The sequence below is a fragment of the Protomyctophum bolini genome, assembly GCF_963924005.1.
Source record: "Protomyctophum bolini genome assembly, chromosome: 6".
NCBI classification, from domain to species: Eukaryota; Metazoa; Chordata; class Actinopteri; order Myctophiformes; family Myctophidae; genus Protomyctophum; species Protomyctophum bolini.
The window spans coordinates 26,173,250-26,192,484 of NC_137867.1; the positions used below are offsets into that span (position 1 = coordinate 26,173,250).

The 19,235-nt window shown below is 42.5% G+C and overlaps 1 protein-coding gene across 1 annotated transcript in view; it reads left to right on the top strand.

Moving 5' to 3' along the window:
• prdm6 (PR domain containing 6) overlaps positions 1–19,235 on the top strand; it is a 57,349-nt gene that overhangs the window by 301 nt on the left and 37,813 nt on the right. The window contains exons 2-4 of the mRNA XM_080766477.1: positions 470–1,137; positions 11,290–11,438; positions 11,574–11,732. Of these exons, the coding sequence (XP_080622603.1) occupies positions 483–1,137; positions 11,290–11,438; positions 11,574–11,732 (963 nt within the window). The 5' untranslated portion in view covers positions 470–482. The remainder of the gene's footprint in view (positions 1–469; positions 1,138–11,289; positions 11,439–11,573; positions 11,733–19,235) is intronic.

Sequence of the window (19,235 nt, forward strand, 5' to 3'; positions counted from 1 at the left end):
CAGCTATTACAGTATGTGCCTGCATGCTCTCTTTACTGCGCGTTTGTGCCAATATTGGTAATTTACTAACTTGTGTAGGCTATGTGGGCTACTTGAGTCTAAGATCGACAACAACGACTTGTGGCCATGTGGTAATTGTTCAGGTATAGCCTACGCTGTATTGGTGTTACCAACAGGGTCAGCATAGATCCCATTATTCCTCAGTCAGCATGCAAATTAAACATTCTGTGAATCTGTGTGGATACTCAATTAAAATCTCCACTCGACTTTATAGTTTCTTCCGACACTTTCCAAGCGTCTTAGCCTAATTATGCATTGACAGTAAACTAACTATATTTAGCATCCCATAGACTAAAATATGAACTGTGACATTAAGTCCACTGCAGGATGAATAGTCTTCTCTGTGTGTTGTGTTTAGTGGTTCAAAATATTGTCCCCATGCAATCTGATCTGTCTCTCTCCCATGCAGCCTCCAGTTTGCGATGTTAAAGCCGGGCGACCCCAGCGGTTCTGCTTTCCTCAAAGTGGACCCGTCCTACCTCCAGCACTGGCAGCAGCTCTTTCCGCAGGCCCAGCTCAAGGCTGGCGGGAGTCTGGCTCCGCTCCTCCCGCCGGACCGCGTCGCCATCCCCGTGGAGAGCTTGCGCCACTCCCGGCTCAACAACCACCTCATCTCCTCCAACAACTGTTCGTCTTCCTCCTCCTCGTCCTCCTCTTCCTCGACAGCTCTCACGCCTTCGTCCTCCTCCTCGACCCCTTCGGTCGTCGCCTCCTCCCTGGCCGGACTGTCCCAGCTCCCCATTCCCCAGCAGATCGCGTTATTTGGCCAGACTTTGGCGCCTGTCTGCGGCGCAAGCGGGGGCGCTGACTTGGTGGTGATTCCCCCGGAAAGTCACGGCCACCATCATAATCCGGCCGTGGGACTGCTCCAACAGGCCAAGGAGCTTCACAGCCTGCAGCAGCAGAGCTGCGGAGTGGTCGGGGTCGTGTCCTCCAGCGTCAAGAGTAACGGGAATGACAGTAAAGGGACTTCTTCGCGATTCAAACTCACTTCAGAGGAGTTGGACTACTATCTGTACGGACAGCAGAGGATGGAAATTATTCCTCTCAACAACCATACAGGCGACACCAACAACCGTATGTATGGCTCTTTTTCCCTCATGCTGCATGCACACACACCAACATTGTCAGATTTGAGTTATTTATGAAGGCTATAAATCAAAGCCACAATTACGATAGCTATCGTTTTATATATAACCAATATCACCAATATCATTGGCAAGCTACCTCTTATCCTCTGCTCTCTCGCTTTTATTGCATATAGGCTATACAGCGCATTTGACATCTGTTGTATTTGGGCAGCACGCTTTAGTGACTGTCACTGTCACGCCACTGACAGGACAGACAGGAAAGATGGAGGGGCGAGGTTCAAAGGTCACTGCACGCCGGGTTCCGAATCCGTGACGAGGACGCAAGTCCCCATAGTTTGAGATAGCATGGGAGTTTGGGTTTATAGTGTTGTTGCTTTATTATTCTACAGAGGGTTCGTTTTTAGAAAAGGGCTTTTTAATATTTTTACATAGTAAAAATGTTATGCTTTCTCCCCATCCCCACAGGAAAATTATATAAATAAATAATAATAATTTAGTCAAAGCCTATAGTCGCTTTATATGTGGATATGTGCGTGTGCGCGCACGTGAGCTTCATGAGTTGCATGCGTTTCAATCCATAACAATCAATCCTGTGGAAGTAAACTTCACCGTCAAACATAATAGACCTACTATAGGCCTATAATAGGCTATTGTTGTTGCAAGTGACACACTTTTAAACATCTGTAATAGGGCCTATAGGCCTGCATTATTTTAAACCAGAACACTTTAAACCAGTGAAGTGTGCCCTTTTATACAATTTATATTCTTGCTTGAAAAAAGGATTTATGAAGTGGTCCACCAACTTGCTTGACTTTTTTGCTCGACATATAGCCTAAAGTTTTTGATGGTGTCTCCATCCGCATGCGCTCGTGCCAATAAGGCGTTCCCATTGACGCAACAAGCAACTGAAAGCTATTGATCGGATCTGTAAAATTATTGTTTCATTGGAATAATTCAGATTTACATTTTTTAATTTTGTATTACTTTATACATAATTAAAGCCTGTTATAATTATTGTTCTCTGCTACCAAATTGTGGGTTGCCGAGTCTGCCGACACGCACTTATTTTGCACGCAATTATCAAATGTCACAACATTTAGGTGGGTTTTGTTGATATTAACTGACTTACTTCATGCATAACAAGGCAACTTAAAGAAGGCCTCTATAGCTCTATTGAAATAACGACTAGGCCCAATTGATTAATTGCGTCACAAAATAGAGTGGCTTCAAATCGTTTTGTTGTTTTTATTTGATTTGTTGACGATTCAACAAAATAAAATACGAAATAACACATATTTACTTATCTTTAAATGCCTGTTCACCTCTTCTTGTCTCAGAATTAAAATATGTTCATTTGATTTTAATCACACATATAGGACTATACTTTATTCCTACATGATCGTAGTTATATACCTATAGTTTTCTGAAGTGAAAATTAAATTGCTCCAGGACACTTTTGTTTTGTCAAAACCCTGGGGTTTCAGTTTGCGTTTGCGGGTCACTTATAGGCTATACAGATATCGGTTATCATAGCGATACAACTGTCTAAAATAGCCATTCGGCCATGTTGCCGGTGTATATTAAAAGTTCATCTTTGAGCAGTGACCCAGCTAGGGGTGACAGCGTTGCGGGGTGGTGCCCGTGGGGGCAAAACGCCGTTGTATATTAAGAGCGGGCTTTGAGGAGCCGCCCGCTGTATATTTACGGTGATAAAGCTGGCCATCAGCAGTAATCTCCGTCGATACGTGCCAGCAGGCCCGATGAGCGATGTGGGGACAAGCCGCAATTAATTGCTGTATAGTTTTGTGGAAGAGAGTGGAGTGAGAGAGGGGAGAGGGAGAGAGAGGGAGGAAGGGGGGATCGATCTAGCGGCCACCGGCCCTCTATTTATCATCCCAACACGGCCTTATGGAGGTCTCTGGGGGTACAGGGGTGTGTGTGTGTGTGTCTGTGTGTGTGTGTGTGTGTCTGTGTGTGTGTGTGTGTGTGTGTGTGTGTGTGTGTGTGTGTATGTGTGTGTGTGTGTGCGCGCGCGCGCGCATGCAAGTGTGACTGTCTGCGTACACGCGCGAGCGTGCCTGTGTGGAGGGAAGGAGACGAGTATAGGGAGGGAGGGGGGCATGACTTCTTTATCTACCCCCCAGTCCCCATACACACAGTCATCCACATGTTTGACTGCTTCATTCCCCTCATTAATTAATTTATGATATATATATAATACATAATTTGTATGCATCTGTCAAATCTCCATTGTGATATGATATGTGAATGTGGTATGTGGTTGAGAGGTGCTTAACCAGAAAAACCTTAATTAACACCATGGGTCATTTACTATCAGATGCAGTCCCAAATCTGGAATACAGTTACGTTGAACAAGCAGTTTGAGACATACAGGCTTATTTCAAGTGCTCCAAGTCTATAAATGAAAAGACAGAATTGTACACAAAAAACAACTCCAACACCACCGGCAATGAAATTGAACATCTTCCATTAGTCCATTTTATTTAGGCTTTTATTTTGTCATAATTGTTTAAGGAAATAGTTTTGCTCAATATTTTGCAATAAACATATTGGCTATGAATTTGTTTAAATTATGCAATTTATTTATTTATTATTCAATTTGATTGCATTTGAATGACTTTTGAATGCATTTGAATGAGCAATAGAATGTTGCATGAATTGTTTGAAGAGATTAGTCTGGACCAAGTTTTTTTTAAATGTCTATTTTAACCTAAACACTTTGTGATGGAATGATTATATTTTCTTATTGTAGTATATTTGTTTTCCAAAATGCCATTTTGACAGTAAAGACAGACTGTTTATTATGGGTTTTCTCAAATAACATCATAAGTGACGTTTTAACATTTTCATGGGCCCACATGCATACAAACACAATCTTCCACAGACAGACACACAGTCCCTCTCTCAAGTAGGTGGCGTAGGCCTAACTGATACACATTGCGCGCTTGCTCGCATGCACACGCACGGACGCACAGCTCTTTGTGTAATTTGTAATTGCACTGCATATCTGAGTGTTTAACTCTGAGTGTACAAATGGAACTAAATTTATCCATAGGGTTTTAATGTGCAATCTGCAACTCCACCAACAATTTCATATAGACTGGTTCACCTTCACTTCCTCCTCACACACACACACACACACGCACACACACACCCACACACACACACACACACACACACACACACACACACACACACACACACACACACACACACACACACACACACACACGTAACAGATCGTATACAATTGTTTAGAAGTTACAATAGAAGTTTAGGTCATGGAGAAAAGAACACATTAGAGTCAACTTAACTTTAATTGCTGAGTACAGTATAGCTGCATAGGAATGTTTTTGGTGTCATAACACAATTAGCCTACAGACATAGAAGTGTCATATATCTCTCATTCATTATATTTCCGCAGCCTGGGGACAAGATATCGAGTAGACCAATAATACCAGCTGTTTCTCAATGGTTTTTGAACTCAAGGTTAGACTGCAGAATCACGTCTTGTGAGGAGTTCATCAAATCAATTTGTTTACATCTGTGCCTTGAGAAACCTGTGTGTGTGTGTGTGTGTGTGTGTGTGTGTGTGTGTGTGTGTGTGTGTGTGTGTGTATATATTTGCGCGTAAGTGCGTAAAGGCCTGTGTGTGTGGCCTCCACTTTGGAAATGCATGCAGTATCGTGAGCGCAGGCTGTTCATGTTAAGTGTCATTTTGCTGCAGGAGTCGTTGTGAATGAGGCTTAGTTTTAACAAAACATTGAAATGTCAGAGAGCATCGTTTGTTGTTGTATAGAAGTCCGAGCATTTCAGCTGAAAGCCTAAAACGGCATGTTTCTACCTTTTCTCCCATGGCTTTTATTTCTTTGCCTATAGCAGCTTTTCTCCATGGATCGTGGGGCTCTTTGCCTGGGTGCTGTGATTCTGTGATCTGTGCCCCTATATGTGGTTTAAGTTTGAGGATCAATCATTGATCCTCAATGTTTACTCTACAGCACTCTTAAGTATCAGCTGAATACCAACAAAAATGTAAATGTATTTATATGCACTAATATAAATTCCTCTGTGCTAATTATCTCTGGAGACCGTACACAATGTCAGTTAAATGAACACTCAGGATTTTGTAGGGTAAAAAGTATAAAGTTTGAAGGGCTGACTCTGCACTGCAGCGTTTTTTAGGTTGTCCGCGTCAGTGTAAACGGGTCCGGTGCTGAGTGTCCGAGAGAGTGGTGCTGTCTAAACACACGGGATGGATGTTAGAGAATACTCTGCTTGAATGATGGACCATGTGGAGGAACACGCCATAACAAGTTCACAGTCAGTTCATCAGTCTGAAATGGAGAAGAGCTCTGCGTCTTAACCACCCTATACTTGATTGACCGGACTGACTTATAAAGAGATTTGGTGTAGAGGGAAAAAAGAGTCCAAATATAGACCCCTGGGTGTTACAGGGTTTAAGTGGTTAAGGATGGATCATTGTTCAGCACTCTAGAACTGTTTAGAAGTGCTGTGAACGTATTGTTATTAGTGGTAGAAAAATTTATTAAAAATGTACCATTCAACAGAGATGGTATGCTGTTAATATAGCAATTTGATATGGGTGCTTTACAATAATCAAGTAGAAAAAGAGTCTTTAAAACACGCACAAAACACGCACATCCAAAAAAACCTACGTTGTGTCCTGGAATAAAAAAACAGTACTAGCAATGCAAGAATAAAGAGTCCGTACACCATTATTGATGCTCCCAAATGCACTTGCAGCATTAATTGGTGTGGAGACTTTTGCATTATTTTACAATAATCATCGTCATCTTCTTCATTTATATGTTTGATACCACATGGTATTTTATATCTTAGCTATTAGGGCTGCTATTTAGAAGGATTTAGTTAATTGCAGTGTTGTGTTCTAGGTTTTTTCAGAGGGCATACGATAATCAGTCCATGCACGGTCGTGGTCATATACACTTGCGTGTGGTCAATGGGTGAAATGGTAGTAGAGGGAGAAATCTGCATGTCATACTATGTATATAGTAATAATCTGCATGTCATACTATGTATATAGCGTAACGGCCTGTTCTGACATTCCATATGTTGATCTGACCTCATCAAACCCACAGCCCCTGCTGCCACCATTAGATCTCCATATATGGAGCTGACCTGTTCTGACATTCCATATGACCTCAGACCTCATCAAAGCCTGTACACTCAAGACACGCTCCATATATGGCCAGTACAGAATTCATTCCATATGTTGATCTGACCCCTCACAGCTAGAAGGTCCTGGGTTCGATTCCCGCTCAGGACACTGTGGGTGCTGGCGGCGTGTTTCCTCCTCCGCGTCATCAGTGACCCCGAGGCGGGGTTGGCGAAAGGGACTTTCTGTGTGGAGTTTGCATGTTCTCCCCGTGTCCCTATAGGGTAGGTACCCTCACAAAAAACATGCAGTAATCCTGGTCTCTAAACTGCCTCCCCCTGACCAGCCGGGGTGCCTGATGAAGGGGAAAGGAACTGGTTGGAATAACGTGCTCCTTCCACGCGCTACGTCCAACCAGGAAAACTCCCCCCTGTCAGGTGTAAAGGAGTAACTTGGACACTCAGAAATGAAGGAAGCATGAGTTCAAGTCCGTTGCTCTCCCCATGTCCCACATATATGGGGACTAGGTTGGCGGAGGGTGTGTATAGAGCCCAGGAACACATTTAGATAATTGACACAGGGGTGAAAAATGGGTTACAAAATAGTGGGATAAAAATACATTCTCAGATCAAGTGCAATAAATTAGCAGATTAAATTGGAACTGATAAATCATCTCCGTGGGGTTCTCTCTCCTGATTGGATAAAAGTGGTATCCCCACCTGAAATTTTAATTTAGACCTGGAGAGATTGGAGGCCTATCGGAAAATATATAGAACATATGGCTTTACCCCTTTTAGTTCCTTGGACATTGGTATAGTAAGTTATTACAAACAATTCCGTGACAACCTCATGCAGTACTACTAGGGCTGGAACTATTTGCATTCATATAAATGTGTGTTGGTGTTGTCCTGAGCTGTCATCATTCATAGTCTGTAAGATTAGGCCTACCATCTTTCTGGAGCAGAAAGGACAACCGTGTATTGATATAACCTCTTCCATCAGTTTAACATTGTGCCATGAAAAGATTGGTTGTAGTTCACAGTGTCCGGTATTTATTAATTTCAAAGTTTCAAATTTCAAAGCGCACACACACATACACACGCACACACGCACGCACGCACGCACGCACGCACACACACACACACACACACACACACACACACACACACACACACACACACACACACACACACACACACACACACACACACACACAACAAACAAACGTGCGGTCATTCATGCACATGTACACAGTTTAACATGCCGTTAAACTGAACGCTTCAGTGGGCAGAGGTGCATGCTGAATAAACTACTCCATGCTATCTAGTGGAGAATAAATGTCATTAATTATTATCAAAATATGACACCATGTTGTACGCACGCATGCACGCACACACGCACGCACGCACACACGCACGCACGCACGCACGCACGCACACACACACACACACACACACACACACACACACACACACACACACACACACATTAACATAAAGAAATATAATGTTTTCATCGGTTGCTGCTTGTGTATTAAAAAATAATAATACTGGTGACTCTGTTAAAGGCATATAGTTCCCCCGCAAAATGGCTTTCTTTCTCGCTCACTCCGTGGTGATTGAATTCATGGAGTTTGTTTTTGTCGCATTCCAAAGGCAGTAATTGGATGAGCAGCAGTGGTTCCCCTTCTATTCCCCATGAAGATACAATAGGGAGTATAGAGATAGAGAACATAAGTAGCTGGTCATCAAATCATTGTCTTAGGAATAAACAAATATCCATGAATTCAAGTCTCCATGGGGTGAGTCATCAATAGAAAGAAAGTGATTTTGGTTGGGGGTACAGTATAGTAGGCTACCTGTAAGAGTACAGTAGCACATAAATAAGGCTGTAGTCCTTTCCACTGCTGGCCGTGTTCTTTACGGCATGATATCCTCTCTCTCTCTCTCTCTCTCTCTCTCTCTCTCTCTCCCTTCCTTTTACAATATTAAATTAAAATATCATACATGGACAGAATGGAAAGGAAAATAAAAATAAAAGACAGAAATTCTATATACCTGGTGATATACAGTATACAAGTCCTATACGTATACACAAGTTTAAAAAGTGTCCATGCTTGTCCGAATAGATGCAACACTCTTAGTACAAGTAGCCTACTGATACTGGATTATTCTTGAAACAGTCCTAAGGGAGTTATTGAACTTTAAAAGTTAATTGTCATAAAGTAAATTCTGAAAACATTTTTAATGGTTCAACTTTGAGATTACTTTTAGATTAGAATAATAAGAATAATACAGTTTATTTATAGAGTATCTTTCAATATGTTGCAAAGTGCTTCACAGAAGAATTTATTCACATAATATAAAAGGCCAATAAAAACAGGAAGCATAGGAATGTATAAGCAGAAATTAATAATAATAAGTTTAAGTAATAAGTTTATTTTTAATGAAGCAGTGATGTTTTTGTGAACAGAAAGGTTCATAGGCTGATTACTTGTACCCCTGAAGATGTGTGGGTATTTGTCTGGGATTTGCTGATTGCATTCTGTACAGCACCTTGTAAATATCTGTGTCTCTCTTATGTGGACATAAATAAATAATTAAAACGTGTGTGTGTGTGTGTGTGTGTGTGTGTGTGTGTGTGTGTGTGTGTGTGTGTGTGTGTGTGTGTGTGTGTGTGTGTGTGTGTGTGCGTGTGCGTGCGTGTGTGCGTGCGCGTGTGAGTGAGTATTGTGTAATTTACAATGATGGGGAAAATAGCGATGGAACTTGTTTATAAGTGTATAATGTGTATAGGCAAATTTCTGCCTCTGCATGTGTGGTGAATGTAACAGGATAACTTGTATATATGTGTACAATTTCCCTGGGGGATAACTAGATATTCTCATTTATTTTCTCTGTTCATCGCTGAACTGCATAATCCAAAAGAGGGCTAAATTATACTACAACCAACAGCAGCACCTCCACCAACACTTCAATTACTACTACTACTACTATACTATTACTAATAATAATCATACAAATGGTAAAAAAAAGAAAGAAAAACAAAGTACAGCACTAGGTACAGCACTATGCACATTTAATTTAAAATTGAGAGTTTATAGATTGGCTAGTTCGGGGTTAGTATTTAAGATTAGATTAGATAAGTGATAAGTGATCAAACTAGCAATATGTTCAGAAGCATCTTTCATAAAATTGAAGAAATCCGATTTCTACAGCTGGTTGGCAGTATAGAACAGCAGGAACAATATTACTAAAACATCATAACTTTACATATTGTGTTCATTGCTCAAGAATCAATGCTAGTGTGGGGGGGCTCCTTTCAAACTGTTTCACAAATCACACATTAGAACGTGGTCATTTTCAGTTGTGAGATTACGTTTTTTCTTTAATCCATGCAACCAGCTTGTTATAAATAACAAGTTCCCTCAGAGGAAGTTGTCTGAGAACAAAGCCTGCAGGCTTCTCAGATGCACCATGCAGCTTAAGAGGCAGACGGGGGAGTACATTTTAAAAAGGGGAATTTTAATAATTAAACATCTGTGACATATTTTGCTACAGCCTTCAGTGTAACCAATTCTGCAAGCTCTATTTTCAATATATTCTGTCGTTCATTAGATATTAGTATTTTCCGTAGGTGGCCTTTTTTCCTAATATTTTGTATCCTGTCATACAACACAGTAACACAAAATGGTACTAATAGTCGATATTAATATAGTACAACATAGTAGAAATGTCTATTATTATCTCTTTCTAAAACGGGTAGTCCCAATACTTCATTCTGATTGGCTGGTTACCGTCACGTGACCGGTGTAAACTCACCGATAACCCACTCCCAGTGTTGCCAACTTAGCGGATTTGTCGCCATATTTAGCTTCTTTCCAGACCCCCCTAGCGACTGAATTAGTGAAAAGCTTCTGGCGAGAAATCTAGCTTTTTTTCCTCAGTGAATTGGGGACAAATCGTGTTGACAGGCGCCAGATATGCGCCAGAGATAAAATCCAAACAGTGTAAAAAAAACAGTGTCAGGCAGCCACCACGGTAAGGTGATGGTCCTTGGAGAGGATTTTATTTTTTGTTGTTTTTTAATGGGTAGGGGTTTTTCGACGCAGCAGCTGCAGAGGCACTCTGTGCTGTGGTCTGAACTCTGAAATTTCGCTGCTCGTTTAAACTCATTGTAATATGAAAAAAACAGCAAGAGATGATACAAACTAAGTGCACATAAATCACAATTTCTTTTCTGGGCTGGCTACATATTTCCGTTGCTAGGGGCGCCTAAAAGTCGCTAGGGACGCAAAAAAGTCGCTAGGGGCGGCGCGCGCTACGCGCGCGCATATCCCACCCCTGGCGACTTTTAGCTACTTTTCGAGGAGCCACTAGCTACTTCCGTTAGTGGAGAGTTGGCAACACTGCCCACTCCTTCAATCACTTTGTATCAAACTGCAGCCTTGTAGCTGAACTGGGGAAGGGGAGCGCTTCATTGCTTTACAAACACATGTCGTGCGGGCGTCTAAGCACCGCCCGCCTCATATGACTGTGAATGTGTGGCTCCAGGCAGCCCCGTAAAGATATCAAGCGCTATTCTCCCGTCACATAGCCTACTTGCGGAGCAAAACAAGGAAGTGTTGTGGCTCTGGCTCGCTCGCTCTGGTGGCGCAAAGCGTAGATACTTTTGTGAATGTAATAGTTTTATTAGGTTAATATTGCTATAATGTTTGTAACCGTTTTAGAAAAGCAATAAGCCACTTGAGTCTTGAGGCCCCAGCTTACCGGGTATTTTACACTGGCTGCGGGGCAGAAGACCCTCCGCCTACGCCCCCAGCCAGTGTAAAATACCCGGTAACCTGAGACCTCTCGTGGCTTATTGCTTAAATATATTATAGTAGATCTATATATTAATTGAACAGAGAGTCGTCCGGCCACTATTGAATGTCACATAACAAGACATGACAGGGTTGGTGTGTGTGTGTCTTTGTCCCAGGGTGTGATATGTGTGCAGACAACAGGAATGGGGAATGTCCCATGCATGGTCCTCTCCACTCACTGAGGAGACTGGTGGGGACAAGCAGCACTGCAGCCCCTGTGGCGCCTCCAGAGGTCCCCGACTGGCTCCGAGACCTACCCAGAGAGGTAAGACTGGATGCCTGACTTCTAGAAAGACATTCTAGAAACAGATTGCCTGGTTCTCGCTGTCTGCGAGATTTTTTTTTTTAAACAATAGTTTTGATTTTGATTTGTTTTGGTATTTTCCCTGTGGTTGTGCAGGTGTGTTTGTGTACCAGTACAGTACCGGGCCTGGGTTATGGGATCTGTGCAGCCCAGAGAATCCCCCAAGGAACGTGGATTGGTCCATTCCAGGGAGTCCCTCTATTCTTGGACAAACTCCAGTCTGGAGTTGTCAGGAATACTCGACATCTCTGGGAGGTAAGGGCATTCTTATTCTATTGTGTGATGCTATCATACACGTGTGTGTGTGTGTGTGTGTGTGTGTGTGTGTGTGTGTGTATAACTTTGTTGTGTTCATTGATCAGCCTGTTTCCACACAGTTGGAGGAGAAAGTCAGTGGTCAGTTACATGCATACAGCTACTTTAACATTAGCTGCTATAGGAGAGTTTGTGTCTTCTCTCAGACGGAAGGCGCGATAGGGACGGACAGACGGACACAGACAGAAAGACAGACAGACAGACAGACAGGGGGTACAGACAGACAGACAGGGGGTACAGACAGACAGACAGGGGGTACAGATAGACAGACAGGGGGTACAGACAGGGGGTACAGACAAGACAGAGAGGGGGACAGAGAAGGGGACAGAGGGACGGACGGAGTCAGTCAGATAGATAGATAGATAGATGACTCCCAGGAGGCCATTCTGGTAAAGGTCAGTCTGTCGTTGGCTGCCTGGATATCAGTCTCTCTTCTCTAACCACAGCACCCCGCAGGGTGTGTGACTGTGTGTGTGTGTGTGTGTGTGTGTGTGTGTGTGTGTGTGTGTGTGTGATGGGGGTCATTCAGGGCATGGGCCAAGTCCAACATGACTGATCATTGAAGGGCTTCTGATTGATTTTGAACACTTGGAGAGAGTTCATTTCCAAAACACTAGAGATCCGTTGTGGGAACAATAAATTAGTGTGCCAACAGATGACGTTGCGGTTAAGACCCCCATCTCTTCTGATCCGCATGTGTGTCTCTTCCTGGCCTGGGATCAGGTCCCATCAGAGCGTTCTCATCTGTGCCATTTTTGTATGTTAATTACGGAATTACTGAATATTTTTACGTTTACATTTTTTACATACATTTTACCTTAGAGGTATTTATTTATTTAACCCTTGTGTCCTCCGAAAGTGCTGATATTCTCACCACCAATAATAGAGCTTTCCTGCTTGGTTAATAGAGGTCAAAATGTGTGTCAAACCAGAAACAATGTCAAAGGTTGTGTCTATAGTCACTAAATGTCTTTTGAGTCCAATTCAAACTGAACCAACCATGTAACAATGTATTCATTTGGCATGTTTTCAATTCATAATTGAGCTCACTTTGCCTCCATAGATTACCATCGTGTATAAACCAATGGATAAGGATTTCATGAAACAATGTCTCTGCGTGTGCGATTTGAGCAGGCTGGTACCTTGCCTTCAAACTTTGCACTACATTAAACTATGGAGCTATCTTGCGAGTTTGTTCAAGGCTTTGCCAATTATTATTATTATTATTATTATTTTATTAGGTCTACTACTACTGGGATTTTGACCATGTCCATGACCATGCATTCAGTAAGTGTAGGAAATAAAGATATATATTTTTTATTTTTGTCATTACTTCTTTCATTTAATTTGGAGGAAATGTTGACCACAATCTTTTGGTCTTTTGTCAATTTGTATGATATGGGGACATATAAAGACTATATTATCATTATCAGTATAGTCATTTTGTGGAGGCTTGTCTTCAATTCCAAAAGTACTTCAAGAGGATCAGCTCTTGTGAAGTTCTGGATGAGTTGTAAAAATAATAATAATAATAATACAAAAAAACGTTTTATTTACCCAGGGTATAGAGCGCCGCAGGCCCGCCCCTTTCAGAAAAGCGAGTGGCCCAGGAAATGAAACCCCAATGCATTCTTCCATCGGCACTTCTAATATAATTTATTTAAAGACGGTTACGCCGCGGACAAAGCCAATTCGGATCGTGACGAATCATGACAATGAACACAATGTTTTGGGCCGATCAAATCATTAGAAAGAAGAAAAGAAAGTCAGGAGACAACACTATTTGTTTTGTTTTTTGTCTTATAAATTATTTGATCGGCCCAAAACATTGTGTTCATTATCATGATTCCTCACGCTCCGAATTGGCTTTGTCCGCGGCGTAACCGTCTTTAAATAAATTATATTAGAAGTGCCGATGGAAGAATGCATTGGGGTTTCATTTCCTGGGCCACTCGCTTTTCTGAAAGGGGCGGGCCTGCGGCGCTCTATATGCTGAGCACGAGTGCTCTTTTTCAGCATGCCCAATGAAGCAATGAAGATAGAGATTTGTTTTTAAATCTTTTGCAACTATGTGTCTGCGGGAGTGTTTTCTTCAACACTGGCATGCCTGAATATTAAGTACAGGACAAGTTTAGAGCCAGGAAATGATATGAGAACCTGTAACTGCCCAACACTGCAGTATAAGTATAGCCACTATAAAGACACTCAAGACAACCCTAAGCTTAACCCATATCCCCACCTGACGGAACAGTGGTCCCCAGCTCAGGATAGTGGTCCCTGGCCCACAATCAGTTGAAAAGCGCTTTTCTGTATAGAGTTACTAAACACGTGCCACTTTGAATCAGGATTTGACTGAAATACTTCATATTACTGACAGCACTTGCAGGCATGTGTGCATTTTTGTCTATCTGTGAGAAAGGGAGATGGAGAAAGACTAAAATCCTATGAAATGGAACAGACACAAGAGGGAGGGAGTGAGGGTGAAAAGTTTGACGCCAATCAGAATAATGGTAATGATTTGTTGCAATTTGTGCAAAATTGCCTTTGGAAGACAATCATAGCCAATCATAATGGAATATGAAAATTCCAACAGATACATCATGATCACATGACTACAGAGATAATTTGTACCAATTTGTGTGAGGGATGGAAAAGTAGTAGTAAAAACATCTGCCTGTTATAGATTATAGCGCCACCATGAGGATGATTAGACTCCCTAGTGGGAGTTATAGCGCCACCATGAGGATGATTAGACTCCCTAGTGGGAGTTATAGCGCCACCATGAGGATGATTAGACTCCCTATAGTGGGAGTTATAGCTCCACCATGAGGATGATTAGACTCCCTATAGTGGGAGTTATAGCGCCACCATGAGGATGATTAGACTCCCTATAGTGGGAGTTATAGCGCCACCATGAGGATGATTAGACTCCCTATAGTGGGAGTTATAGCGCCACCATGAGGATGATTAGACTCCCTATAGTGGGAGTTATAGCTCCACCATGAGGATGATTAGACTCCCTATAGTGGGAGTTATAGCTCCACCATGAGGATGATTAGACTCCCTATAGTGGGAGTTATAGCGCCACCATGAGGATGATTAGACTCCCTATAGTGGGAGTTATAGCGCCACCATGAGGATGATTAGACTCCCTATAGTGGGAGTTATAGCGCCACCATGAGGATGATTAGACTCCCTATAGTGGGAGTTATAGCGCCACCATGAGGATGATTAGACTCCCTATAGTGGGATAGCTCCACCATGAGGATGATTAGACTCCCTATAGTGGGATAGCTCCACCATGAGGATGATTAGACTCCCTATAGTGGGAGTTATAGCTCCACCATGAGGATGATTAGACTCTCTAGTGGGAGTTATAGCTCCACCATGAGGATGATTAGACTCCCTATAGTGGGAGTTATAGCTCCACCATGAGGATGATTAGACTCCCTATAGTGGGATAGCTCCACCATGAGGATGATTAGACTCCCTATAGTGGGAGTTATAGCTCCACCATGAGGATGATTAGACTCTCTAGTGGGAGTTATAGCGCCACCATGAGGATGATTAGACTCCCTATAGTGGGAGTTATAGCTCCACCATGAGGATGATTAGACTCCCTATAGTGGGAGTTATAGCTCCACCATGAGGATGATTAGACTCTCTAGTGGGAGTTATAGCTCCACCATGAGGATGATTAGACTCCCTATAGTGGGAGTTATAGCTCCACCATGAGGATGATTAGACTCCCTATAGTGGGAGTTATAGCGCCACCATGAGGATGATTAGACTCCCTATAGTGGGATAGCTCCACCATGAGGATGATTAGACTCCCTATAGTGGGAGTTATAGCTCCACCATGAGGATGATTAGACTCTCTAGTGGGAGTTATAGCGCCACCATGAGGATGATTAGACTCCCTATAGTGGGAGTTATAGCTCCACCATGAGGATGATTAGACTCCCTATAGTGGGAGTTATAGCTCCACCATGAGGATGATTAGACTCTCTAGTGGGAGTTATAGCTCCACCATGAGGATGATTAGACTCCCTATAGTGGGAGTTATAGCTCCACCATGAGGATGATTAGACTCCCTATAGTGGGAGTTATAGCGCCACCATGAGGATGATTAGACTCTCTAGTGGGAGTTATAGCGCCACCATGAGGATGATTAGACTCATTATAGTGGGAGTTATAGCGCCACCATGAGGATGATTAGACTCCCTAGTGGGAGTTATAGCGCCACCATGAGGATGATTAGACTCCCTAGTGGGAGTGCATGCAAAGATTCACAGCGATCGATCCAGCGGTGCTCGAGATTACAGTATAGCATGGTCACAGACAGACAGACAGACAGACTTCTGTCTTTCGCCTTCGGCCGTTCCGACCTGGCAGGGATAAATAGCGCAGAGTGCATAAGAGAGGAGAGGGACTAATGTGAGGTGGACACACACACACAGAGGAGAGGGGAAGGAAAAAGAGGAGTCGATAGGAAATATGGGAGGTTGACAAGGAGAGGTGGCAAAAGGGGATTGAATAGGATATGTTGAAGAAAACGGAGAGGCGCTAGGAGGGCAGTTGGTTCAGCTTGGTTCTTTCTGTTTTGTTCTATCAATAAGAAACCCCCTGTTTCAGGCATTCCTAAACCTTTTCAGCCCAGCACCCATATTGACTAAATTCAGCCTCACCATGGGACGCCGGTTCAGTGGTATGCTCCCCAATGCTTCAGACGCATCAGAAACCAGTGCCGCAGCCCATGCTGGGTCTGGAGCCAATGTTTGGAACCCCTGCCCTGAAGAAAGGTTAATCCAATACATCTCTCCTTACCATCGGCTCATAGAGGTTGCCGTCAGGCTTCAGCTAACTAAAGTAAACCGGTCATTAGGCCTATTGATAAAGGACCCTTCCGCACAAATCCCATTAAAACTCACCGGCTGTTAAACTCCCTTATTGATACCCACCAAAACAGGAAGAGATGTGTGTTCTATAGCCAATCAGGAGATAGTGTCATGTTGTCTATGGTGTCTTGGAAGGGCCAGTTTTAATTAAGACACTTGCCTATATGTCTGGGCTAGAATAAAAGAGGATTTGTAGGACTGCTGTATTTTATAGCCGGACAAATTGATCAAGCAGAATGGTTCCACTGCTGGTTGACTGGGAGCCTTTGGAGAGAATCATTCAGTTGATTTCTGTAGAGGCATACCATTGTATTTCTAATTTATACAGTGTGAACCCCCTTGAGTAAGTTGTCTTATTATAATTTGTATAATTTTTATTCATATGAAAACTCCTGTCTTCAAAATTGTGTGACTGTACAATATAGTGAAACACGTTCCGATACTATGCTTTGTAGATTTTCACTACACTATTCACTATGTATACACTACACTGATAGGCCTATAGGACTTAAATGGTTAATGGAGCCAAGGATCATATTGGTCCATGGAGAGAGACAAAGTGATTCTACTTTTATTGTTCACCATATTAGCCGGATAATACCGGATGCTCAATACTGAATGGGTCACTACATCGTGAGGACACAGCAGCAACTTGGATGAATACTACATTTATGATGCATTAGGTGAACAATAAGTAGACTGTGTCAGACAAGACAGATGTTGAATTATCATGGCCTAAGCCCTCATAACTGACACAAACAGATTCCTTGTCTCTCTTGTCCTAAGACAGTAAAGAGCTGTCTGAGTAGACATGGAAGTGACAGGAATAAACAGACAATTTTGTTTGTTTTCCTCCCTCACCAAATGTCTTACTTTCTCTGGTCCTCGGATTGGTGTTATTTCATTCACATATGGTGATTGAGAAGAATGCATAGTAAAAACAGCTCAGTATACTGAGGTTACTGATGTGACCTCTCTTCTGGGCTCTCTAGGAGTTTTCCCTGGATGACGCTGATAGCCTGGAATCAAGGAAAAACAACAACAGAGAAAAGTGCAGACCTTCAAAAATCCTCAACTTGCTCAATTTGTCTCCAAATATTTTGTTACTGTGAGACATTGATGAGGCACATGGGAATGTTGTAAAGGGGAAAGTCCTTTTCTTGGACATCCAATTCAAAATCTTTTATTATCGTGAATGCACTGAAAAACTAATATTATCCTCTGTGTGTTTCTTGTACACTTCATTGTCACGATAGTTCTTTAAGACACTTTTATGGAAAGGCTGAATTTAGTCTAGTTTACTAGTCTATTTCAGCACAGGGCCTCAGTCAGTCTTCAGGTTGTCCAGTTTGTCTGTCTTGCATTCCAGAATATTATTCCTGCAGTATTCCTGAAGAATTACTGATACTGACTTGTAGTCAAGAGTTCTAGAAAGCAGATTAAATTCATATTCTAACGTATATGATAGAAACTGATCTATGATCGTGGTTCCTATATGTTCTTTTGTGGAGAATATTTTTTAATTTCTTCAATATTACATCACATATAGAAAGAGGTGGGGATGATGAGAGAAAGACAGAGGGAGACGGGTGACCTTTATTATTATTACCCAGCACATTATTATGTGTTGGGTTCAAAACTCATTGTGGTATACGTACTAGGTTCCAACCTTACCTCACCAGCCCACCAGGATCCCACATCTCTTTTCCTCTCTAACAAATATTGTTTCTATTCAGTATTTCTCCAGGGACCTTTAGGTATTTCGTATCTAATAATAACATAATGACTGGGTGACTGTCTGTGTCAGTTTTTACGCTGTGCACTTCCAGGTTAAACAGCGTTTTTTCCTCTCTCTCTCTCGCTCTCGCTCTCTCGCTGTCAGAGGAATGTTCTGCTGGAACGGAACGGTGGAATGGCCCTTTATATGACATCACCACGTTGGCGCGGTGACCGCCAAAGGGTTCTAGAACGGAGGAAGAATAACTTGATTTTTCCAGGAGAAAACCTTCAGGGGTCCCTCATGTTCAGTGGTTGTAATAATACGGCACAATAAGTGTGTGTGTATGTGCGCAACTCTTTTTCTAGTGCTATAATAATACAGTTGCATGTTTGATCAGTGTGTTTTGAGTGCAGCGATACACTGAGTGATTTGTTGCTTCACTCTGATGTCTGCGGGGGACTCGGGGGGTGTGTGCTCTGTGGGGGGCTCAGCAGCGGGTGATCTCACTGCACTGCGCCATGAAACAAGTTTGACACTCACTGTGTCACACGGCAACCCTCCCCTTTCTGTGTCTCGCCGTCGCCTCTTGCGTGTTGTCTAAATAGCCTCGAAACGCACACACCACTTCAGCTCTCTATATTTTTTGGCCATTTGAAAATGGCGGATCTACAGGATCACAATGTGTCACGATGCGACACGTTTTGAGCTTGTAGATTGCATGGCTATTTTTAAAATATTTGTAGGCCTATACATTTTGAACTTCTGAAACATTCTGCACAATTAGTACTTGTTGCATTTTGAATATGGGGCTTCTACTTGTAACAG